The 25,365-nt window shown below is 56.6% G+C and overlaps 7 protein-coding genes across 7 annotated transcripts; 4 read left to right on the forward strand and 3 right to left on the reverse strand.

The window, feature by feature from the left end:
- Window positions 1-446: 446 nt before the first annotated feature.
- Window positions 447-2,588, reverse strand: GNI_077960 (hypothetical protein; the record flags this gene model as incomplete). The annotated part of the gene is made up of 1 exon (XM_011132238.1): window positions 447-2,588. One exon carries the CDS (start codon window positions 2,586-2,588, stop codon window positions 447-449), a length of 2,142 nt encoding a protein of 713 aa, XP_011130540.1.
- Window positions 2,589-3,101: 513 nt separating this feature from the next.
- On the reverse strand, window positions 3,102-3,443 carry GNI_077970 (hypothetical protein; the record flags this gene model as incomplete). Its single annotated transcript, XM_011132239.1, has 1 exon — window positions 3,102-3,443. The coding sequence occupies one exon, from the start codon at window positions 3,441-3,443 to the stop codon at window positions 3,102-3,104; it is 342 nt and encodes a 113-aa protein (XP_011130541.1).
- A 560-nt stretch (window positions 3,444-4,003) lies between these two features.
- Window positions 4,004-9,610, forward strand: GNI_077980 (bromodomain protein; the record flags this gene model as incomplete). Its single annotated transcript, XM_011132240.1, has 1 exon — window positions 4,004-9,610. One exon carries the CDS (start codon window positions 4,004-4,006, stop codon window positions 9,608-9,610), a length of 5,607 nt encoding a protein of 1,868 aa, XP_011130542.1.
- Window positions 9,611-9,723: 113 nt separating this feature from the next.
- GNI_077990 (VHS domain protein) lies at window positions 9,724-11,597 on the forward strand (the record flags this gene model as incomplete). The annotated part of the gene is made up of 3 exons (XM_011132241.1): window positions 9,724-10,368; window positions 10,561-10,872; window positions 10,965-11,597. 3 exons carry the CDS (start codon window positions 9,724-9,726, stop codon window positions 11,595-11,597), a joined length of 1,590 nt encoding a protein of 529 aa, XP_011130543.1.
- A 256-nt stretch (window positions 11,598-11,853) lies between these two features.
- On the forward strand, window positions 11,854-12,870 carry GNI_078000 (putative transmembrane protein; the record flags this gene model as incomplete). Its single annotated transcript, XM_011132242.1, has 1 exon — window positions 11,854-12,870. The coding sequence occupies one exon, from the start codon at window positions 11,854-11,856 to the stop codon at window positions 12,868-12,870; it is 1,017 nt and encodes a 338-aa protein (XP_011130544.1).
- Window positions 12,871-13,048: 178 nt separating this feature from the next.
- GNI_078010 (spermidine synthase) lies at window positions 13,049-14,002 on the reverse strand (the record flags this gene model as incomplete). The annotated part of the gene is made up of 1 exon (XM_011132243.1): window positions 13,049-14,002. The coding sequence occupies one exon, from the start codon at window positions 14,000-14,002 to the stop codon at window positions 13,049-13,051; it is 954 nt and encodes a 317-aa protein (XP_011130545.1).
- Window positions 14,003-14,618: 616 nt separating this feature from the next.
- GNI_078020 (putative guanylyl cyclase) lies at window positions 14,619-25,261 on the forward strand (the record flags this gene model as incomplete). The annotated part of the gene is made up of 3 exons (XM_011132244.1): window positions 14,619-14,750; window positions 14,967-15,256; window positions 15,337-25,261. The coding sequence occupies 3 exons, from the start codon at window positions 14,619-14,621 to the stop codon at window positions 25,259-25,261; spliced, it is 10,347 nt and encodes a 3,448-aa protein (XP_011130546.1).
- Window positions 25,262-25,365: the final 104 nt, after the last annotated feature.

Below are 25,365 nucleotides of genomic sequence, written 5' to 3' on the forward strand. Positions count from 1 at the left end.
TCGCGGTCGCCATCAAAGCCGCAGACGCTCCGGAGCGCGGACGCACGGGGGGCCGACAGTCGGGGGGTAGATGGTCGGGGAGTGCCTGGTCGGGAAGTGCCCGGTCGGGAAGTGCGGCCGGAAAAAGAGGTGACGGAGTTCGGGCGGGGGCGAGAGCCGCGGGGCCGCGAGGACTGTGAGCTGAAGGAGAACGTGCCGCCGCGAAAACATCCGCGTGTGGGTTGTCGCCCGCGCTTCGCGGCGCCGGGCGAGCGGCAGGGCGTGTGCGAGTGCTGCGCGGATTGGACCGCCGGAGGTGAGCGCAGGCATCGGAAGTTCAACACGTGTACTACGCCCGAAGGCTACTGGGACTTGGATTTGTTGGAGACGCAAAAAAATCGCAGACGCTGACCGGCGCTGGAGCCACCCGGCGCGCTGCCAGACAGAGCCAAAGAAAGCGGGGGTGCTTAGCCGTTGGCGTTGATGAGTTCGCTGACGGTGCGCGGGTCGAGGCCGGCGACGAGGGGGACGGGGATGTTCTCGAGGAGGAGGTTGCTGTCCCAGACGTAGTGGAAGCGGCCAAATTGGAAGCCGGTGGTGAACTTGCGCTTCTGGTTGGTCTTGTCGTCGAGTTGGACCTGGACGGCGGCGTCGCGACCGCTCCAGCGGGCCATGAACTCGGGGAGCCCGTCGTCGCCAATGCCGCCACCGGCAGTGACAACGTGGCGGTCGGTTTTGCCGACGCCGACGGCAGCGTGGGTGGCGCGCGACTTGGCGTCAGGCAGATCGGCCTCCACATAGTAATGCCACGGGTCGCCGCGGCGGGCGCGGAGCGTGGAAGTCAGCTTTAGTTGGCGGTCGTCGAGGTCGGCCATGCCGCCGAACTGCGTGCCGTTCAGGCCGAGACCGAGTCCGAACTTCTCCTGGCGCAGGTCGGTCCCGACGGCGACGCCGAGGTGCGGACCGGCCTTGATTGCGAGTTCAGTTGCGAGTTTCTTCTTGTCCTCGTACAGGTGCTGATCGAAGTCATGTCGGGCCATGACCTCTACGTCCTTGATCCGGATGCGTGCGCCGTAGTTGCGGTCCAGTAGGTTGCCCATCGCGCCAACCGTCACGTTCGGCGTCTCAACCAACACGCCCGTCGCATCCTGATCGTTCTCGCGCTTCACGTCCACACCGAAGCCCTTCACGAACGTGCCCACGTGGTACTGGTCCAGTTCCAGGTCGTGTCCTGCGTCCACTCGGACCATGTCCTTGTACCTAACGTCCGTCTGCACTGAGCGGTTCTTCACGCCCACCGACTGACTCACGGTCACGCCGTCCTTCTTGCCCACCTTCACCGCCGTGTCGCCCAGTCGGTTGTCCCGCGAAATTGATGCGCCCCACTGGTCCCAGCCCACGTCCGCGCCGAAGCGACCCAGCATCGGGTGCGCCTTGGAACCGTCCATCAGCCCCACGTAGTAGTCGTTGCCCGGCGCGTATGGCATGAGCACCAGAGGGTCGAACTCCTCGTTCGCGTCCATCAATTGCGTCCGGATCTGCGATACGATGCTCTCGTCCGCGTTCAGTTTCTTCAGCCGCTTGTTGATCTCGTCCTGGAACGTGGACAGTCGACGTCGCGGCGGCGGCCAACTTGCGGGATCAATCTGGTCGATTTGATGGAACGCGCGCAGCGGGTCGGTCTGATGGAAAGAGGCGGTGTTCTCGGTGTGTTGGAGGAGGCGTTTGGGCATCTGCCAGTCCCTCCACATGCCGGCTGCCGCGGCGGCGGGCGGCGAGTTCGTGGAGTTGGGTTTTGGTGGTAGCGCGGCGGTCACGCGTCGGCGGAGACGGCGGGGGCCGCAGAGGGAGGCGAGGCTGGGGCTTTGTTGCGGGCTGGCGGCGAAGGTGCAGACGAGTTCGGTTTCGGGCGGATGGGTGGCCGAGAAAGCGAGGTGGCCGATGCCGGTGCTCTTGTGTACGCGGACGTCGATTTTGGAGGAGGTGGGGCAGCTGTCGGCGATGACCTGCATTTCCGCGCCGGTGGTCTTGTTGCGCAGGTTGCAGTCGCGGAGTCGGAGGAAGCCGGCCGCGGGCGGGGCGGAAACCTCGTAGGTGCGCGGATCGGGCCGGATGTCGGGCCGGGTGTCGGGCCGTGCGGCGCGGACGGCGTTCCTTGGCTTGGGTCCGGCAGGCACTGGGTAGGCTGTGAGTTCGAGGGGTGCGTCAGCTGCCTGGACGCGGAAGAGGTGCGGCGCCTTGGGCAGGACCTGGCTGTGGCAGACGCGGCCAGAGCAGCGACAGGATATGATAAAGCCGTGGCCTGCGTCGTCGACGACCTCGTTTGCGTACAGGTGTGAGCCGCCCGAGATGTAGGTGCTCGTCGTGCCGCAGGTGTTGTAGCCGACGGTCGCCAGCCACCCTTTCGGCCCCCGGATCGACGAGCATTCGTCCAGAAAGCCGTCCGCCGAGGCGGTGTACAGCGGCCGCTGCGACGTCACAGAAAACGCGGCCGTAGAACAGCTCAGCTCCACGCCGGAAACATCTTCCAATTGGGTACTTAACTTGACGGCCGGCTGAAGGGCCACTAGGGCGAGGGAAAAATGGGGGAAGGCGATGATTTTTTTCATCACAACACACGTGTGCGCTGCCAATTTCTGCTTGGATTTAGGCCCCGACGGCCTTGGGGGGCAACTGAGAGCTGGGAGCAGCCGCGCTGTTCCTGGTCGCCGCCTGGATCGACCCATCCACAAGTATTCAGGCACATGCGAGGACCCCTAGAAGTGGAAGCACGTGTCAGAACCGTCTGGAGGCGTTAGCTACACCAGCAGCCATGTACATACCTTCGTAACATTATTGCCTCGAGCAGTAGTGCCTCGATCACCAGTGCCGGTTACCCCGAAGTGAAGCGGACCCGTTGTGCTGGCCGCCGCATACACGAATTTGAGTGTAAAGCCGAAGTGGGTTTAAGCCCAGTGAAACACGCAGCAAGTGTCTCAAGTTGTTGTCGTCCGATGACAGGGTCTCTTCACTGCTGAATCGCGATTTTTTCGAGTCCCAGCCGAGTAACGACTTCTTGCTCGGCCGTTTGTATCGTCGCAGGTCGAGTTGCACCCTGTCCACCACACGCCATCATCGGGCACTTAGACCAGAGCGAAGGTACAGCCCTCCGCTCTTGTCCTAGTGACCGCCAACGCCGCGTGGTCGAAGGCCGCAGCGGCACGACAACTACCGAAGCCCAAACCCGAAGCACAAACTCGCTCAGTCTCATCAGCAGCCCATGGGTCCACCGTCTGCAGGGTGACGCGTAATATTGTCTTCACCACCACACCACGACTCTCACACACCCGGGCATCGGCGGACGCCTGCGGTCCCACACGACGCGCTCGGTCGTAATGGTCCACCGCAGGAGCGCCAAAAATGGTCCCAGTGAGCAGTCTTGTAACTGGAGTATGTAAGTGAGTAGGCGGGCGAGTAAGTAGCATTTGCAAAACGGTGGCAGGGCCACGGTAATAATGCGGGGCACAACATGTCGCCCAGGAAGGAGTCCAGGGAGTTCCACCCGGAAGGAGTTCCAAATTAAGTGGGTGCGATTGAGTGCCCGGAATGCCGAAACACTCCTCCTAATGCCGTCGGTATGTCCCGTGCTCCACCCTCTCTCGTTCCCACGTGGCCCAGGTAGACACCTTCTCTCTTCCAAGCGCCCGTTCGAGCTCACCAAAGCCGGTTCGAGCTCACGGACTCACTCAGGCTCATCAGCGACCGCACTCGATCAGCCCCAGAACACCCAGCGCCGGGGTCTCGACCCAATTACCGGTGGGACGCAGTGCGCGCGTCACGGACGGGTGGGGCCGGACACACTGCTTGACTCAGCAGCTGGATCTGAGCCGGAGCGCCACCAGACACTCCTCTGCGGCGCTCAACGTGAGTGTGACAGATCCGCGGCGAACCGGTCACTGCAGTAGAGTCAAATGTCAGCACTGAGGCGGACAGCATCGAGGTGGACTGTACCAACAAAAGTGGTTGGTCTTTTGCGGTCTGAAAAATGAAGGGACGGGGATTATCGGGGACGGCGTTGTGGGAATTGATTGTGGGTGCGGGTCTGGAGTCGCGACCGGCATTGTATAATCTGGTGGACGCAGCGGAGCAAGCATACTCGCGGATCGCCCGGCGTCGCCGCCGTCGCGCGGAGGCGAGCGAGTTGGCTTGGCGCGCGGTGCAGGCGGTTTATTGCCACCGCAACCTGTATACGTGGGCGAAGAGCAAGACCTACGAGGACCAGCCGTGTGCACTCACACACGTCGTTCGCCTAGGCGCACTCTACTTCGCCACCGCCGGCCGCGACGGCATGGTCGATGTCTTCCACTCTTCTACCGCGACCCTCGCCTCTCGCTTCAGGGGCACGCGCTTCATGGCCCCTATTTCCTGTCTGGGCGAGATTGCCTGCCACGACGTCGCCAGCCAACTCCTGCCCCCAACCAAGCGGCCTCCAAACCGGGAAGAGTGTCCTTGTCAAGAAGAATGTGGAAGTCAGGAAGACTGTCCAAGTCAGGAAGACTGTCCAAGTCGGCGGAGTCCTTCAGACCGGGTGGGCAAGCTGCTGAAGGACCTGCCCGGCACCACCTGGGCCCAACGGCTGGGGCTAGCGGACTTGACCATTGGCGTCTGCCCGGGTGAAGCTGACTGCTGCTGCACCAGGCGGTGGCTCTGGGTCGGCGACTGCATGGGACGTGTGCAGGTGTGGGCGTTGTCGGAGGAATGCGCCTTCGCGTGCTCGCGGCCGCGGCATGTGCTGAGCTATGACGCGACCGACGGCGACGGATGTCTGAGTGGTTCGAACAGACCGTATGAAGGTCGCGTTTGCCCCCGAGCCGTACATGCGACAATCCAGCGGGGCCTCTTCGTCGTTGTCTACTCCGACTCCTCTGTCGTCTTCTGTAACCTCCGTACTCTCATCTGGGAACGGCACCAGGCCCCCGGCCAGATGGAGGCCCTCGTCTACGGCGCCGACATCTGGGTCCCCCCAGATTTATTACGAGAAGAAGAACCGCCCCCCGATCCCGACTGCCAGGAATCTGAACCTGAAGAGCCCGGAGTATGGTACCACCCCTTGGGGTCCTGTGGGGACGAGTTCGCCGGGGGGGCGGGCACGGAGTGGAAGCAGACGTCAGAGCGACGCACTGCCAGTGAACAACCGGAACCGGCAATGCTCTTTACGGTTGGGTTCAAGACACGGCGACTGCTCAAGCCGTTTATCAAAGGAAAGAGACCTACCGTCAGAACCACATTCAGCTTGCCGGTGCTCTACTACTACCTCACCTCCAAAATGGAGGTGGCCCCGGTCCATGACTACGTTGCGGAACGGCCCTGTCCGCCTGGTGACTCGACGACGTACGTTTACAGCTTATCCGTGTTTCAGCCGGGAAGTCAGCCAGACAGTCAGCCAGGCAGTTTGACTCAAGAACCACGGGAATCGAACACTGTACGATTCCGTTTTTACACTCCCGGAAGGAGCGTGTATTGCGATTGGGAAGAGTGTGGAATTCACTTGTGTCGCGGCATTACCGTTACACAGTCGGGTTTTTGGCGGACGGCCAACAGTACACCGCAGCCGTTGCCGATGGCCCAGAACAAGTTGGACTTTGCCGCGTACGGTACTTCGGATGCGATCTGGGTGGAGGATCGGTATATGATGACGATAGAGTGTGCGACTGTACGCAAAGGTACGAGTAAAAGTCAGGTAACAGTGTTTGAAGTGAAGAGGCCTTCTTTACAAAAAAGCTCTTTGTGGAAGGGTCGGGAGAGCTCAGGCCAGGACCAGGAGTTGGAATTGGTGCTTACGAGGGAGTTGCCGGGTACGGTCGAGTACTTCGACCATGTGGGTGCGTTGGTGTTGTTAGGTACGGCGGACACGGGTGAGCTGCACATATTGGACATGCGGGAGTTGCGGTTACGATGGCGGCACCGTTGCAAAAACGGGATCGGTTTCACATGTGGTATCCTGACGGCTCGGGGTTGCGTGGCGGGTACGGAGACGGGTCGGTTCGTAGTCTTTGAACCCCGCGGGTTGTTGGATACTAACCGCTACATGTACACTCCACCTATCCAGTTCCTAAACACGAGTGGCTCGCCAGTGGTGTTGGGTGCCACGCGGGTGTGCGTGGCGACGATTTGTGACCAGAGTGGTTTGTCAATGAGTACGGAGTTGGCGCACCTTCATGTGACGCCCTATGTAGCTCGAGCAGACCGTCATTACTATGACGACTTTTGCGCAGTCTTGCGTCGCTGGTATGCGGCCGAGGGTGAGGACCCGGAGGATGACCCGCAGGAGGTTGCGGCAGGTATCGAAGCGGCAGCCAAGCGATATTGCGAAGCCGTGCAGGGTGTCCTGTCCTTCAACGTCGGCGCGGCGACTGTGCTTGTTGACCCCAACTGCGACTGCTGCCTTACCGTCTGTCAGAAACCTCTGTCGCCGCTGTTTATTTCGCCACACGCCGGAGGACCCAGTCTGAGAGCCGCACATGTCGCCACTCCGCGACTACCAACGGAGGAGGTGGAGGAGGAGGAGGAGGAGGAGGATGAGGAGGATGAGGAGGATGAGGAAGATGAGGCTGCACTCATCCAGGAGGAAGACGATGATGATGAAGAGGATGATGACGAAGCACTGGTAGTCTCTGAGGACGACGTTTATTTGTATCACTCTCCGCCATTTGGGTTTCGCGCGACTCTCGACAGCGACAGTAGCGGCAGCGACCGAGCCTTTGGTCGTGGACGCGAGGTCGAGGACGAGGAGGAAAGGAGTGAAGAAAGCGGCAACGGGGGTAGCGACGGAGACAGTGACCAGCTGGCCGCCGACGGAGACAGTGACCAGCTGGCCGCCGACGATAGTAGTGTAGATAGCAGCCCCGCCGGCCGACCAGGGCCCCAATCGGGTCCGAGTTACTGGTTGCGGATCCCGTCCGAACAGGTGGCCATTGAAACCGCGACCAGCCGGGACCAGCCCAAGTGGAACCTCCCATTCGCGACCGAGGCCGCATGGGTGGCAGGGACACAAGATGAGCGACTCCGGCGAGACACGTGGCAGCATTGGGCACACTTAGCACACCCGCGACCCGCGCGCCCGCCACCAGGCGCCGAAGAAAGTTCCACTGGGGTCGAAAGTCACCCAGCGAACCATGCAGCGAAACGCAGAAGACGACTGATGGCCATCGATAGCGACAGCGACGTGGACTCGGTATCCAGAACTCAGTCGGGAACGCAGGCACAGGCGGGGACGGACGCGGCGACCTTTTTGGGGCCGACGGCCTGGAGGTCCGGGGCTTCGGCACTTGGAGTCACGACGACGTCGATAACCGGGGCACCTGGAACTGGGGGAAATTCGGCACTTGCGGCGGAATCCCAGAACAGGGAACGTTCAGGCAAACGGTTGACAATGGATGAGCCCGTGACATTGTTTAGCGAGTCAGAATCTGTTGGTGACGATAGCAGCTCGAATGCAGCGACAGACACCGGGATGTGTATTAGGGCAGATTCCTGTCCCTGGACGGTGAGAAGCTGTGAAGAGGACGGCGACCATCGACATGAAGAGGACGGCGACCGCCAGCAGCCTGAAGCGGTTTCCGGCGCAACACTGAACGGGAATGCGAACGAAATGAATCTGAACGGCATCAAAGCGACCAGCGGTGCTTGTATTCTTTGCCGCCGAGACTTCGGATTTGAGGAAGGCGCAATCCCGTTCGGCGGGTTGTCCTGTTCCGTATTACGACATTATTCTCGGTTGGATGAACTGAGGGATAAATTGGCCTTCCGTCCGTATGAACTAAAAGGTCCCTTCACCTCGAAGAACGACCCCGACCCCTTTTACCTACATCGAATCTGTCTGCTATCGTTATGTCCTAAGCGGCCCGGTCCCTTCGTGAGCACGCCGTTCAGCAAGCTGACCATGGCTGCCTTGCGTAAGGCGAGCAGTCGTTGTCGTCATTGCGAGAACGAAGGTGGATTAGCTCTGTCATGCGCCGTGTGTGGGTGCCTTTCACACGCAAGCTGCGCCTATGAGGAAGTGGCGGAAACGAAACCTTCCCAAAGGCTACCTTCCGTCAGTGCCAAGACCAGTGTGGAACTGCTTGTAACCACCGGCGTGTTCCTCTGCAATAAGTATCATACACTTCTAGCACTATACACTCGTGTAGGTAGGGACAATTGTGTGGGCCCTGTACTTCTCGGGTCCTGTGCACGCACTAGTATATGTTCACACACTAGTGTGTCTTCAAAGACTAGTGTATGTTTACAAACGAGTGTTTTTTTTAGATGCACTGAACTGGATTCCTACGGATATACTGTGGCGCAAGGCGGAAATCTCGTATCTGAGACTCGCTCTGCACAATTGTTGTGCTCTCTGGTGGAGGGCGACGTTATCTACGTACCTATTCCGAACAACAAGTTTGCGATGATTGAAAGCGATTTGTTTGAGAGCCACGTGGGGATAGTGTTGGACAGTGAGGCTACATACGGGCTGCTTCCGATCGCGGATCCCATCGCGGCTTCAGATGAAAGTTCGGACGAAATTTGTATCCTCGACTGTTGTACTCCTTTAGTAGATAGTGTGTTAACGGTGATGGTCGTAGAACCCAGGGAACACAGGGGGTTTGTCTACAGGAAGTTGTGGTCTTCTTTTGCGACGCCTCCGATCCTGAAACACAGCGAGGTCTTAATGGGTACGACCGTCGACAATCCACTAAGGAGACTCGCCTATGCAAGTCCTTTCATAGAAGCTGACAACCCTCAGAGGATGACAGCGAGACTCACGAAGCTGATTAAACCGATCACGGAACCTCCCCGCAGCACAGATGGTTCTTTTACTGACGGCACAGATCCAGCCGAACTGGGGAACAAACCCGCAGGCATAGAACTGATTGTTGCTGCATTGCAGTGTCAAAATGGCTACAAGCCCACATGCCAACAACCATGCCGTTTGGTTCCTGCCTCCATCATCCCTAGGCCAGTTATTCTACTCCTCGCCAAAGTGATATATTGTGCTAAATATGTGCAGGCGCTTGAAGATTATCTCCGTATTAAACACGACGGGGAAATTAAACAAGAACAAACTGAGAGCAGATCTCAAGACACATCCTCACCACAGGATGATACGGAACTTTTCATATTTTCAGCCTTTCACGATACGCCAAGGCCACCATCCAAACCTGCATTCCAGCTCCAGTCCGGAGAGCTAGTGCACTGGGAAGACGAATATTACCAAATTATACCTTGCCCAATTTCTCTTAACGAAATACTTCATCGATTGCGAAATGGATTCTATAACCGTTTGCCACAAGTGTGGCATGACGTTATGCTCTTGCATAGGAACGCAGTTGCCTTCAACGGTCCGCACGATCCAATTAGCGAAGCCGCAGAGGCTCTTGTAAAATACATAGCAAGTGGCGCGCTGCAAAATTTCGAGCTCGCACACGTGTGCGACGACGGCTCATGGTACCTCGTCCGCCATTACAACGTTATAGAGGAAGATCTGAATGTGACGGGCCGCATATATGCTGGAATGAACCCATTCCGTAAAGGGCTGGAGTTATTAGCGAACGACCCTGACAACAAATGGATAACCGATGCTGGAGGTGACAACTACAGGGGATCTTGGTAGAGAACTCGGTAGAGAGCTCGGTAGGGAGATAGTTGGTGGTCTATTGGTCAGCAGAGGCTGGTGATAGTGTCCGGGTCAGTGAACGGGGCCCATAATTTTTTTGACATTCGAAAATGCAGCCCCCTGCGGAGGCCCCCGATGCCTTCGATGACGCTTGGTCCACCGGTGGCGGCTATGACGTCCCGGCGCAGAGTAGTGCTTCTAGATCGTGGGAGCAGTCTGCAGCGCGAGACAGTGGACGAAGTGCGGAAGCAGTGGTGGCGAAGCCGGTGATTCAGTATGCAGCTCCGGGCAACTCGAATTCTGGCATGAATCCGGCCTCAACCGTGGCGTTTATGCTGAATATGGGCTACCCCCCGCCGCCCATTGCGTTGGAACCGTTGAGAAGATTGGTGGAGCAGGTCACAATGGGACATGGAAGCCAGTTGAATTTGCACAATGCATTATATATAACGGATGAGATCTCGCGGTCCCCGTACAGAATCGCGCCTGCTGTCCTTTTTGTTCTACAACAAAGGCTACATTCAAGCAAACCCGACCGGGTCTCGCTGGCGCTCGAACTACTGGATATGTGCGTCAAGAACTGTGGCCTGGAATTCATCAGACATATTAATAAGGAATTCATGAAGTCCATGAGTTCCGTCATTAAAACCACTTCATTCAAAGAACGCACTTTCACCGGCCAAATGAAAAGACTTGAAAAATACATCACCGGCGCACCCACTACTTCCGGAGTAGCCACGGATCCAAGAGTGCACGTAAGCGCGTCACATGCTCCCTACACTTTGACTCGACATACAGACATGACATATGGACTCGACATGACATATGGACTCAACACAGATATACCCCGCTGAGCTCTATGCACCTCCGCTTATATCCCCCCTTTTTCCCTGTATTGTCTCCGTATCCCCTGTATTGACACTGCTCATATGGATGTGCCCTGGCAGAAACTTCGGCGAATGTGTTTGGTGATGATTCAGAATTGGTGCGATGCTTTCGAAATGTATCCTAACCAGGTGGGCCCGATCCTCGACGCTTATCAATCGCTGAAAAGAAAGGGCATAAACTTCCCTCCCAAGGACCCCAGTCAGCGGTACATGATCAAGGACGGGGACCGCACTGCCCCTGCCGCTGCCTCTGCCGCTGGCACGGTCGAAGCGACCACCACTTGGGATGAGGAAGGCTTTGGCAGCAAACCCAGGATGGAGGCTTTCGGAAACGATCCTCTGGATGATCAACTTCCGCTGACGGAGAAACAGGTAAGCTTTTCGTCTTCTTGCGCACATCCCCGCTCTTCTTCTACTACCTCATCCCGGTGCCTGTTGCTTGAGCTCACCCTTTTCTTTTTCAGTTTGCTCAGATTGAGTCTATGATAAATATACTGCGGATGGAGGTGCCAACTAGTGAGAAGGTGGAGGTAACTTTAGCTCGGTGTGAGTCGTTACGGACGCAGTTGGAGAGTGCGTACAGAGAGTTGAATTCGCGTGTGCACAACAGCAGTTCGCGCAAGTTGCGTTGCAGTAACCCGGCGGTGACGCAGTTGAACGCGCTCATGTCACTGGATACGGAGTACAGAAAGCTGAAGGGTGTGCGGCTGTTGTTCGATGCAAATAATACGCCTGCGACCACCGCGACGACCTCGGTCTCTCCCCTTAGTCGTCTGGCACCCGCTGCGAGCTCGCTGCCCGTCGTCTCGCCACCGCCACCCAAGAAGCCCGTGAACCTTTTGGACGACTTGCTCGACGAGGAGGAACGCCAACAGACTCCTGCACCGATGGCTCCTCCGGCCACCCTTATGGACCCCGCGTCTGTGCCAGTGGGTGTGGCAGCGCCTGTGCCAGCCATGAGTAAGGCGCCCACGGGCGTGAGGAAGTCGGGATCGCTGGAAAGTGCTGGTCCAGAGGATGAACCAGACGATTTCAACACGGAGGGCGATTTTGGTGGGTGGGGCAAGGCGACGTCGAAAGAGTCCTTTTTGTTTTAAAATTATGGGCGGGACGATTTACCGGCTGCTCTGTTCTTCCGCGACCGTGATGGAGGGCTGGCCGGAGGAGAAGACAGATCACGACTGCCGGATCCAGTGCTCGTACAACTGCGTGGCCTTCACCACAGATGACTCCACGTAAGCAAAGTTGCAACACAAACGACTGACCAGACGGTACTCGTATGCGGATTTGCTCGACTGTCTGTCGGACCCGGCATTGCTGGGGTGCGAACTGAAGCTCGAGATGGAAGAAATCATGCCCACCACGCTTCGCGGGCAGTACACTGTGACCCTGGAGAACGTCACGGCTGTCGGCGGGATGGCCGCTGAAGCGCGTGCCGCTGGGACGAACCTTGGCTCTGGGAGGTCAGGCACCAACCCTGAGGTGGACCTCATGACGGAGATTAGTTTGGCCGGGACGCCGCTTCAGAATATAACGAGAGGCTGGGGACCCTGCGACCGGCTGCCGTGGGAGCCGAGCGTGGATGACCCGACGCGAGCGCGAGTGGAGACGCACCCCCTGGCAGTATTGGCCGAGAGTGACCTGGGAGACCGTGGTTTGGCCGAGAGGGGGTTGGGCGAAACGTACACGTTTGTGCAGATTTCGGTGAGTGCGTTGGAGACGCGGCACACCAACTGGGACAATATCTCCTACTTGCGCACGCGTGTGCAGCACAGTCTGGACGCCCTGCCGCTAACCTGCTACGCCGCGGGAGCGGGGGTGATGGTGTACATCAACGGCGAATGCGCCGCGTGGCCGACGACGGGACCGGTGAATGCGGCGGGCGAGTTCCTGTTCACCATTCCGGCCGGAGTGATAAGCGGTCTGGTGAGCAGCGCCGATCTACCGCCAGCCGCACTCGACCTCATATTCACCTTCAACACCGCCTGCTTCGGCGACGTTGTCGGCGCCATCGCCACCGCCTTCTCCATCATACCTTTCCAGTACCACGCGCCCAGTAGCTGCATGGGCTTCCAAGACTGCGCATCCTGTCTATCCGCCGGCTGCAACTGGTGCGAATGGGCCTGCGACGCCAACTGCGACAGTCTCCCCGAGTGGATTCCCGACTACAGCTGGACTGAGGAAGCCCACTCCGGCGGCACCGGCCGCTGCGGTATCCACCCCTACCTCTGCCGCGAAACACTCGGCGCTTTCAACACCTGCCGCGCAGACCACGGTGCAGTCAAGGACATCCTCTGGCCCATCACCTTCTTCATCATCCCCATTGCGCTGCTCTACGCCATCGTCCAAATTCGGAACAAAACCTGGTAGCACACGCGTGTGCACACAAGCAAGTTGCGCGCAAATTACCCGCGAATCGTGGTTGAGAAAGAATGTGGGGTATTCGACGGCGGGGATCGAAGGGAGTCAACGAGAGTTGGTTCAGTGGTGTTTCAAAAAAAGGAGTCAACGAGAGTTGGTTCAGTGGTGTTTCAAAAAAAGGAACACATTATGCTGCCTCTTCTGAATGGTTGCGCAGGATTGTCTGGTGCCTGTTGAAGAACGCAGGCTTGGCAAATGCGGCGGAGTGAATGTCGGCGGTGTAGTACATCGTGGCTTGGTCCTCTTCAGTAAATCTCTTGGCGGCTGCGATCCGATCTGGGTGGATTTGCTTCATGTTAATGGCCTTGCCCTTGGTGAGAGCCAAGAGACCCATGACGCCGCAGGGATAGACGGGAATGAGGTGCCAGTAGTAGTCGGCGTTGTCGAAAATGTTCTTGTTCATTTTGAGTACAGATTCGACGGTCTTGGGGTGGATCCACATGCATTCGCCTTGGGCGACAGCGCAGCCATTCTCCTTGAGGCAGGCGTGGACGTTGCGGTAGAAGGGTTCCTTGAAGAGAACGGCGTTCGGCCCGATGGGGTCGGAGGAGTCGATGCAGATGACGTCAAAGTAATTTTGCAGCTCGGGTTTTTGGACGTATTTGGCGCCGTCTTCGTGGCAGATTTTGAGGCGCGGGTCGTCGAGAGCGCTGGCAATCTTGGGGAAGTATTTGCGGGCTACGGCCGTGACCGCGGCATCGATGTCGACCAAGTGGACCTCTTGCACACACGTGTGCTTGAGAATTTCGCGCGCAACTCCGCCGTCGCCGCCGCCTATAATGAGCACTCTCTCGGGTTTGGGGTGGGCGAAGAGTGGCACGTGGGCCTGCATTTCGTGGTAGGTGAATTCGTCGGCCTCGGTGTTCTGGAAAACGCCGTCCAGGACCATGAGGTTTCCCCAGTTGGTTGTTTCAAAGACCTGTAGGTGCTGGTAGGTGGTTTGTTCGTCGTGCAATTTCTTCGTCACGCGGAATGACTGCGCCATGCCATGCCCCTTTTCGAACTGGGACTCTTCGGTGACCCATTGGGTGCTGTCGACGACCGCGTTGCCTTGCTCCGACTTGGTGCCCTGGTCTGTCATGTGTTCGGAAAAAAAAATGATGCTGGGAAACTCACTGACGACCACCACGGTACCCAGACGTGTTTTATTGAGCGGTTCTCAGCGGGGTTCACCTCTAGATAACTACTTCGGCTTCTCCGCTTCCAGTTTCAATGAAGCCGATCTTATATACGCGCCCTTCTACTCAGAGTCCCGAAGTGCCCAGCCACAGGTCTCAGTGGCGCATAGCCAAAAATGTCAAGATGACAGCAGCAGCAACAGCGACTCCTCACCTCGCAGAGTCACTGGCGGGGAAGTGAACCTTTTGCGAGAAAGACCCGTCACTAGGAATGCCTACCAACTGGACCTGGAACCAAATTCTCACGGACCCCATGCCCCCGCCCATGGACTAACTTCCCACGGGCCCACGGGTCATGGGCAGCCCGGGATCAACAGCGAACCAGCGTTCTCAAACAAACAGCCCTCTGGTGAGAGACAAATGAGCGGCCCCAGGTCCTTCTCTCCCGTGGTGGCCAGGCCCACGGTTCCGCGAGCCTTTTTGACTGACCGATTGAGGCCGTCCAAAATGCACTGGCGGCGACGAAGAAGGCAGCGATGCAAGTGCTGCGAATAAAATTTTTACAGAAAATCTGGATGCATGGCGACGAGGACGAATGACGCAGGATTCTGGGACTCAGACGACCCCCGCGTGAACAAGATCTACATCGAGACGTTGAAGAAACGTGCCTTTAGCTCCCAGGAAAATCGAATCGACATCACCCCCTCCAATGTAACCAACCTTCAGTAACATCCTTCGTACCATGACAAAACATCCGTACTGCGACAACATTGTACTGCATCAACCTTGTACTGCGTTAGCTGTACTCACCGTGCGGAATGCCGGGTCATGCGCAACATGACATTAAATAAAGGTTGCGTTGTGCCAGTAATTAGGCGCAGTAGACTGGCTAGTGAAGTGGGCGTAGCGCACGTTTATGTTTTGTAGTTCATTCATGCTTTGCTTATGACATTTGGAAAGGATTCGTATATGCTATTCTTCTTGATGGGGACAGTGGTGTGTTTTATGATCAATCAGTGGCAGTCGTGTTGGCTGATCTTGGCGTTGGTGTTTGTACTCCTGTTGAAATTCGTGGTTGGCATGACAGATACTCGTGAGTTGCGGCGGATTTTGGCGCGCGAGAACAAGAAACAGTGTGTCCGGATCGACGCGACTGTGGGGGGTGCTGCAGTGGCTGCCTGGCAAGATCTGGCGGCCGGTGACGTCATATTGCTTCAGTAAGGTCGAGCGAGGGTCGCCGGTGTGTGACGGTGTCACTACGTGCGTTTGTGTGTGTTGACGTGGCGTGTATGTGTAGGCAGAATGAGGAGTTGCCGTGCGACTGTTTGCTGTTGTCTACGTCGCACAAGGGCGGGTTGGGATACTTCGAGAGTGAAACGGTGGCGGGTGCGGCGCCCATTCGGATAAAGCAATCCTGTCGGGACACCCGAATGGTATGCACAGTAAACCAGGCCTGTCGGTTAGGGGGCTACGTAATATGGTACCTATTTCCTCATCCGTACTTGGCACAAAAATTGGCCGACGGGCAGCGAGCGCGCTTCCGGGGACAGCTCAAGTTGAAAGATTATCCACGTGCCTGTGAAGTATCAATTTCGAATGTGATCTTTAAAGGGCAAGTTTTACGGAACACGGATTGGGCTTTTGTATTGTGTATCTTCACGGGTAAGGATTGTTTCATTCATCAGAATGACACGTTTAATTACTTGGAAGTCCGTGGTCCGTTGGCTAACTTGGTGGAGAAGCAATCGATTTTCGGTGCGGTGTTGTCTGTGTTGTGTGTGTTGCTCCAATTCACGCAATGGACCGCCATCGGTCCGGCTAGAGGGCGCATCTGGCAGTACCTGAATCGTATGCAGGTGGGTAACCGTCGCCAAATGCTTGCTGCTGCCTTCGCACGCTACCTCTTCTTCATACCCCTCCTTTGCGCCACGCCATACGCCCTCTCCCGCTCCGTCGAAGTCTGGCGCTTCAACCGCCGCAAAACGGTCCATCGCGACGTGTACGTCGTCAACCCATCCGGACTCGCCTCCCTCTACGAAACCACACACCTCGTCGCCGAAGTTAACGTCTTCCTTCTCCGAGACTCCGAATGCTCCGGCTTCACCGTTGGCACCGACTCCTTCGGTGTCCGGAGACGCAAACAACACAATGCCGGTCTCGACGCCGCCACCCAGGGGACTGGCACCCAACAGAGTGATGCCCAAAAAGCCGGCGCTGACACCACCCCCGCCAGGGCGGAGGGGACCACCCCCAACGGAACGGACGCCTTGGCAGACGCGGCGACGGGACGAACCGGACCCGATGCACAAGACTCCGGCGCCAAGGGGCCCGGTGGCAGCTGTATGAAACCGGCCGGACTCGCCGCCAATCGCGACCGGCGTAAGAAACAGAACGTACGTCTTGCTTTCTCAGACACCGTCGATCACCAGGCCGCCCAACCCACGGACCGTCCCGTCGAGCAACGCCCGATGGAAAACAGGCCAGACCAGACATTGCGCGAAATCATGAACGCCGGACCTCCACCGATGGGCGCCGCTAATTCGCAAGGCGCAATCAATTCGCAAGGCGGAGCCAACAGACTGCGGGCGGACGGTAACCTCAACCGGGGCGCGGCTGCACCGAATTCGGACGCAAGTGACGAGGAGTCCGAAGAGGTCTACATTTCGGAGTCGGAGGGTGAAGACGAAGGGCGACGTGAGGAGCGGCGAGGTGAGGAGCGGCCGGATGGTGTTGAGGAGACCCAGGATAGTACGCCTCGACGCAAGCTCAAGGGTCCAGACCAGATACGGAACGGGGAGGGTCAGACGGCTGTGCGACGGTCGGGTTCTAACGAGTCTGCGCGTCGCGACGTACGTTTTGGAGACTCGTCGTCTACACCTGCAGGTTCGGAGCCGGACACGGCACCGGATTTCAAGCAAAGGTACGCGGAAGGGCGGAAGTCGGAAGAGGGGCGGAAGTCGACGGAGAGTCGACGATCCGGGACAAGTCGTCGGTCGGGCGGGAGTCGGAGGTCCGCGGAGAGTCGCCGGTCTCCGGACCGTGTGCCTGAGCGGGAGTCGTCGGGTCGTAGGACGAATTCGGGGTTCGGTCGGGGCCGTCATTTCCGAAATACGTCACGTTCGAGTTCGCTGCGCTGGGACTTGCTGGAGAATAATTTGGTAAGTTACGGTAGTGTCGAGGGGCAGACGGGTCCGGAGCAGGTGAACTCGGCGTACGTGCCGATCCCACGGATTCGCACAGGGTCCATGTCGAAGAAGCGCAAGTCGAAAAGCCACCTGAATTACGGTCCGCCTTCGTTCATCAACGAATACCCACCGCCGGCGGTATCCGCCCGGATCAGTTTGGACGTGAAGACCTCGGACCTGGAGACGTTGTATACCAACGACACAAGCCGGGCACGCTATCTGCACCATTTCCTCAAGTGCATAGCGTACGCCAACTCGTGTACGCCGATAATCAAGTCGGCCCCGCCGCGGGGTATGGTGAGTGGGTCAGTAGCCGAGAGGGAATCACCAGGGATTTCTGATCAGCCTGGCGCCGGTTGGAGGCCGCCTGTGGACTGCCACGACTACGTATCGCGCGTGGGTTTCCAGACCTCAATGTCTACCGTGGAGACTCGGGACTTGGCGTGGCGCGGCGACCTGATGCCGCGGCTGGACTACCACGAGGGGCGACTGGAGGATAGTGCATTAGTCTCGCTGGCATCCTACATGGGTGTGACGATGTTTTCGCGCACAGAAAGTTATATTGACTGCGAGGTGAACGGCAAGGTCGATCGCTTCCACGTTCTCGCGTCTTCACCAACAGTTCTCACAGGCACCTGCATTGTGGTGGGGCACTTAGACGGTGACGATCAGGTTGTGTTGTACGTGACGGCACCGTACAGCGCGTTGATCTCGAGATTGGGCGTGAGCACGCATAGTAAAGAAAGTCTGCACCGTCGAATCATTGCGTTGGCGGAACGTGGTCACAAGACCGTGATTGCGGCGTATCGAACATTGACGGAAACGGAGGTGAAGAGTGTGGAGAAGGTAGCAAAGGAGGACCCATCACTGTTGGTGGATGTGTTTGAGAAGCTGAACCGTGTGCTGTACCGTCTGATTCGTAGATTACGGTATTTAGGTTTGGTTAACACGCGACTGAACGCGTGTGCGTGTTCACGTCAGTTTACGAGCTCTTTACATAACTGCAGCCTCCCTATGATCGGACTATGTTGTGAACGTACGGTCGACGCTGTACGGTTGGCGGTTACCGCTAATATGGTGCAAGACGCGCCTGTAGTATATTATTTACAGCAGCGATGGAGAATCATTCATCGGAATGAAGGCAAGACGCTGCGTGGGACACAGATAAAAAAGGAGATGATGTTGTTGTTAGAGGACTTTATAAATATACGTAAATATGCTACGGCCAAACAGAAACCGTTGATCGTACTACTTCAGCTAACTGTTCTAGACGCCTTCGTCAAATCGATCGATATGCAACCTGGACTGCTTTATATGTTAACTGCCTGCGATTGCGTTGTTCTTGCTAATGTTGATCCCGATCGTAGCCGCCACGTCCTGCATCTGTTACGTCACTGTCTCCCAGACAGCATGAACTTCCTCGGCATCGGCATCACTGGACAGGGAGTCATGCACCTGGAAACCTGTGACGTCGTCGTTGGACTCACTCGCAACCTACGATCCTGTCCGTGCACATATCGCAGTGTAGATACTGATACCCAAGACCCAAACCAAACATCTTTCGAAGCGAATGCACCCTGGACGAATGCACCCCACAGCAACATACAACTAGCAGACCATGTCGTATCCCCCACTGCTGATACCATCAAGTCCGGTGTTACTCCCGGTGTCATCCACTACCCCGACCCTCAGGCGTCCAATCAACGGGCGCTCGATTCTCGTGCTTCCGAGCCACCTGCATCGAATAGCCAAGACATACTATTTCCCACCGGTCTACCCACTCTTATCGTCCCACCGTCCAACGTGGTCGAAAAGGAACCTGAAGAAGAGGAACCCGTAATCGTGGGACCGTTGCCTGAGGGTAATGCGGTGGACGTGTCGAGTTCGGCGGACAATCGGAACTCGAGTTTCTTAGCGATGACGCGAGTTTTACTGGGTAGTGGTGAGGAGGAGTATGCGCTGAGTCGTCTCTCTAAAGTTCGTTCGTTACCGGAACCAGCTTCAGTAGAATCGGGACGAATTTTATCATTTAGTAAGAGTACCTTAATAACGCGCTCCAATTTGGTCATGCCGAGTTTGGGTCACTTGGCACATTTCATGAAGTTCCAGGGCTCGAACTGTAACAGGCGATACAAGGCGCTGGCGATATGGTTGACGTACGTGCAATACATGTTCGTCTTACCGTGCATGTTTTACGACTTCGAATCGGCAGGTTCCATGGACGGCTTTCCTCTGTCTGTATTGGCCGTGGGTGCGGTAGTGATGCTGGTATTGCCATTGGGCTTCCTACGTTTCCAACCGGAGAAACCGGAACCAGTTTTTCCATGCCAGGAGTTTGATTTAAAGACATCTGGTCTAAGTCTAAGCTGGTTCGATGTAAGTCTAAATTTCTTGGAGGCCTTGGGGACCTGCGCCTTATCCTTTTACTGGGCCAAATACACGGAACAGCAGTCTGGATGGCCGTCGAATGGCAAGGTATTCAGTGGGTTCCAAGGAATGACAGTGATTGGCGTGTTTGCTATTTCGATCGCCCGCTATTTGTTAATCGAATTTGGTCTGGCTCATGACGCACGTATGGGCGCCGGTGCGAACGCGCCCCGCATCAACCTGTGGACCTCCCTCGCCAGCGTTACCGCCACCATCGGACTTGGATTGTTCGCATTCTGGTGTCTGAATTATTTGCGCGTGCTCGGGACACTCCTGGGCATCCTGTCCGTGCTCTTCGTCTCCCTGGCAAGCGTGGTCATAGGTGCCGCTCTATATCGGCTACGGGTGGCATCCTTCCGCCGCTACGCCGCCCGCTTCTGGACCCGACTCTGGGAAGTCTGTGGCGCCGCCATTTCAAAACTATCACTTCGACTCATGGGTCTTGGCGACTATTCTGCCCGCGAAGGCCCTCCCAGTGACGACTTGATCACCGGCGCCAGTCGTGAAGGACGTACCATTACTCTCAACGCTCTCAGCAAATTCGACCACGATGAAAACGCAAACGGCAGTCCTGAAGCCGAAGCCGAAGACGGGGATGGAAACGGTAGTCCTGAAGAGGGGGGCGGAAACGGCAGTTCCGAACCCGGCCGTGGCGGGAGCATAGACGGCTCCCGCCCCAGCCCGGACGGGAACCGGATGGCCGAGACGGACAAGAACGGGAGCCGGGCAATGGCCAAGTCGCCAGTAGAGACGCGCGGTACTTTGCGGAACGTGTCACCGCCGCGGTTTGTGAGGCCGGACAAAAGTTTGCGGTCGAAGACGAGTCGGTCGTGGCAGGACGTGCACATTCCGAACTTAGCGCGGGCTCGATTGCCAGATACGGTGGTGGACGAGAACTCGGCCTACATCTACGACGACGTGTCCTTGGGGACGCTCTCGGTAGGCGAGGGTCGGATAGACTCGGATGTGTTGCAGAGCCAGAGCGACCTGGACGAGCAGCTGGCGTACCGGGCAAACACTGAAGAGGATGACCATTCGGGTGTCTCCGGAGGCAACAGTTACCGCGACCTGCGTTCTGAGGCGACGGCCCTTTTACGAAAGTCAGCCGGTGAGCAGACCGGGCAGACTGTGGTGGAGTCTAAGAGCATCAAGGGCATGACCGATTGGACCGGCATGCGTTTCAAGGACAGCAAGCTGGAAGCACTCTTCCGCTACAGCTGCACTATGGAACGCCGAAGTGCGAAGCCCGCTTACCTCGCCTACTCAGTCTTGATGCTCGCAGTGTGTGTGGCCACGTTCATCGCGCGCAAACTCATTATGGACGTGCGCTGGGCGGATTATCTCGTCTTTTCCGTGCACGTGACACTTTTCACGCTCATGATCGGATCGACACTAACCAACATTATTTACTTAAACTTTCGCACACAAATGTATGTTTTCGCCTTTGTCTTCACACTCTCTGTCTTCCTCGACCGCTGGACTCGTCTTCCACTGTATCCACTCGTACTCTGTCATGCCACCTGGCTCTTTGTAATCAGCCGCATGCGGCTCGAAGACGCTACCGCAATTAGTCTGGCACAACTTATCGCACTCTTCGTCTCCTACTACGTCATTCCGAAACGGAGGATACAAGGAGATGAGCGCAACTACGCCTTTTCCATCTTTCTGCTTGTAAACGATCTGGGCTCCTTCGCCTTCATGTATATCGTGGGGGCGCGTCTTGCACTCACTGACCGCCAGCGGTTCTGGCTAAATTACAAAGTTGAACTGGCGAAGGTTAAGAAACGAGACATTCTTACCAACATGCTCCCCACGTTCGTGGTAGACCTGATGCTCAAGAACGGAGTGAACGAACTGGGTGTGCCTCGCGGTATGACCGCGATTTGTCCCGGGATTGTGACTGTGATTTTTTGTGACGTTTACGACTTCCAGAACCTGGTCAAGAAACTAGAGCCGACACACCTGGTGGAGCTGCTGGACAGCCTTTTCGTCTCCTTCGATCGACTGGTGGATTCATTCGAGGTAATCAAGATTGAGACAGTGTTTGAGACGTACCTGAGCTGTGCAGGCATCACTCTCAGTGGCGAAGGAACACCTGACGAACTCTCGCTTCGTGACTGTTTTGCAGCACTCGACTTTGCCCTCACTCAGCTGCAGGTTGTCGCTGGTATTAGCTACTCGGTCAAGGACGACAGCCCCGCTAATGTGCCCGATGAGCCGGTGAACGCCGACTACATTACGGGTAGCGAAGACCTTAATTTCCGCACATTAGACCTACGGGCCGTGGACCTGGGGGCACTGGACATCCGTTCCAAACATGACGCATCCCATTTACCAGGTCAACCTGGCCATTTAGAGGGTGTGCTCGATCCCCGGTATTCACCCGGGGTGGAACGCGGTAATGCGCTGCCAGACCTGGGCATGTCCGACGAAACTGGCGCCGGCCAGGCCACGGTCTATCAGGACCACTCCATGTCGCGCTCGGGTGCTGGTGTTGGCGGGGGACCATTTTCCGATGGTTACTTAAGCGGTGCGCACGGTCGGCGCGAAGGCGAAGAACGTGAACAAACAGCAAGTCGTCCGCGTGAGGAACGTCGCGAGAAGCTGCATGTAAAGATCGGGATGCACACGGGATCAGTAACAGCTGGTGTGGTAGGTGGTAAGAAACCGCAGTACGCGTTGTTTGGAGACACTGTAAATACTGCCAGTCGAATGAAGTTGACAGGCGAGAAGGACAAGATCCATGTGAGTAATACGACCTATGACTTGCTCAAACAGGATCCCTCGCTAAGCTGGCTCGAACAGGCTATGCAGGTCAAGGGTAAAGGACTGATGGATACTTATCTGCTCACCAAGGTAGACGGCACATCCTATCCCACTTTCATCGACTCTGATGATGAAGACTGGATCAGTCTCGGAGGAGGCGACGAACTCAGTCTGGGTTCGGGTAGCAGTAGCGTCTCGGATGAGGCACTACCCGCCCCCGAAGTCTTGCGCCCCCGCGCTTCAGCCGATCTTAACCCTCGTTCGGCAGAAGGCCGTCTGGGCGAAGGTCGTCTTGGAGGAGACGGCCGTCTTGGAGGAGACGGCCGTCTTGGACCAGATGGGCGATTGGGGGACAGTCGGACGCCGGGGTCGCAGGACATGCGCGAGGACGGGCAAGACGGTTCAGGCCGGCGTGGCTTGCTGTTCCCAATTCGCGGACTGCGAAGGGCGACGGCCTTCGTGAGTCCGGAGGAGCAGCCCACTGCGGAAAACGTATTGCAAGATTCGAGACTGCCGGTCACACCTCTCGCCAGAGAACGCTCTGGCCGCCATAGTGCCGGCCTGCGGTGTGGCACTGAATATCGTGATCTGGACCATCATGGTTTGGGCCGTCGGGATCGAGAACGTGTGCCAGGAGCAAGACACACTCACGTACCGGGCAAGACAAGTCTGAAACAGTTCTTCCGTTTTGTTGACGATGTGTGCAACCACGTTCAAACGCGGCGCCGTCTCACAGACCGCGTACAAGCCCGACGGGGGCTGGTCAGTCCGGACGCTGCAAGTTGTGAGTCGGTTGTTGGTTCCGTGTCAGCTCCGGTAGGTGGCGCAGTACATGTCGGCCGTCATCAGGCGACTGCGTCGTCTTCGACGGAGAATGCGGCCCTGCTCCAAGACCCGCTGATGAGGCCCGCGCAAATGACGGAGCGTTTCTCGGGCCAACTGCACCCAAGCATGGACTATTCGAATACGCTGCATCAGACGGCAGGTAGCCTGCCGGGCGGCGTGGAGCTGGGTGGTAGCACTGTCAACCAGTTGGGAGGTAATGCCGCGAGCCATTTGGGTGCGGACCAGCTCAACGGTGGTGCAAACCAGAACGGTGGGAATCAGGTGAGTGGCAGTGCGAATCAGTTGAGTGTGAGTACGAACCAGTTGAGCGGGGAGGAGGGTCCGGTGGCGAGTGTAGTGAATAGTCGGAACAGCAAGAACACGAACAGTCGTGTGGCAACGGTTTATATGGATCCTCGTTCGACGTTTGTGGAGCGGCGGCAGACTTGGGCGGAACAGCAGCGAGTGGGGTTGGTGGGTGAGGATAGGACTGAGCATTCGAAGTCACTGGAGACAGGCTTAGATGAGATGGCCATTGAGAAGGCGATTCAGTCGCAGCGTGAGGGTTACCGGGAGTCAACGAGAGATTTGAACTTCCTGACGGCAACTTGGCGTGACGGAGATTTGGAGAACGAATATCGGGAATTTATCCGCAATGACGAACCACATATTCGGTACACATTAGCAGCATTGATCATATTCTTACTGACACGAGGACTAACTGCGGTTAGCAGGACCTATACGCGATACACTGCAGACGTCGTTCAAATAATGACGAGACAGCCTGCGAACCCGGTCACGAATTTGATTGTGGCATATTGGATAAGTCGTGGAGCAGAGTTGCTTTGTGGTTTCTTTGCGTGGGGATTGTTACATGTGATGAGGCGTACTGAGACAGCACGTGAGTGGGCTAACTTTACGGCTCAGTTTTGTTCATGTTTATATATCTGTTGTGTTCTAAGTTTTGTCATGTTACCAGGTTGGACATTTTTGGTGCAGGACAACAACTCAGAGATTACACCGTGGTGGGATTGGAGTACGGACATTGTCGAGTTTACTACATTATTGTTAATTCTGCACCATAACTATGGTTTCGTATTTCAGCATTTGATCATATTTGATGCCTTTATTCTTACCCTCATAATGATTTATCTTTGTCTTGTTGTACATGAAAACGAAGGATCACGAATAAGCATCGTTGTAATGCCCTTTCTACTTGCTATCATGTTATTGAGCGCATATGTTAAGGAAAATCAGGACCGAGTCAGTTGGTATATTTCGCGTAGATTTAGACACTCAGAAGATAAAGCGAAGGAAATGCTGGTAGATATGTTACCCAAACAAGTACTGGAGGAATTCCAAACCGACAAGCTACGACTCGCGTATAGCCATAATGACATCACCTTCCTCTTTGCAGACATCGTCGGATTCACCAATTACAGCTCTACTGTTACACCTGAGGAAGTGGTTAACCTCCTCCAACGGCTCTTTGCCGCCTTCGATCACGATAGCACACGTTTCTACCTATTTAAACTTTGTACCATCGGCGACGCATATGTCGCCGTCTCCGACCCTCCCACCGAATCACAAACCAACTACGATCCCATCCCCGGGCTACTAAACGTTTGGGACATGACGCAGGCCATGCTCAAAACCATCTCCCGCATCCGAAGCGAAGTCGGCGTCCCCTCGCTGGACATGCGCATCGGCTGCCATCTCGGATCCTGCGTCGGCGGCGTCATAGGCTCCGGACGCATCCGCTACGACTTCTGGGGCATGGACGTGTTGATTGGCAACTCCATGGAAAGCAACGGCAAACCTGGACGCATCAACGTCTCAGACACCTGGCGACAATGCGTCGAACATTATTCTCCCGGCTCATTCTCCTTCACCTTCAACAAAGTCGTCGAAGTCCAAGACACGCAAGTAGACACCTGGTTCGCCAACGAAGTCCGCCGAATACCCCGACAGGCCAGAAACCCCGACTTAGATAGATCAAAGTTCGCCAAAAAGATATAGCGCGCACTGTGCACACACGTGTGCACGCCTCTTCCTAAGCCCATTTTTCTCACCGGCTTGGGAAACATCGGGCTGCCTGCAATTCGCTTGCGCGATTCATCTAC

This window comes from Gregarina niphandrodes (genome assembly GCF_000223845.1).
Source record: "Gregarina niphandrodes unplaced genomic scaffold scaffold00014, whole genome shotgun sequence".
NCBI classification, from domain to species: Eukaryota; Apicomplexa; class Conoidasida; order Eugregarinorida; family Gregarinidae; genus Gregarina; species Gregarina niphandrodes.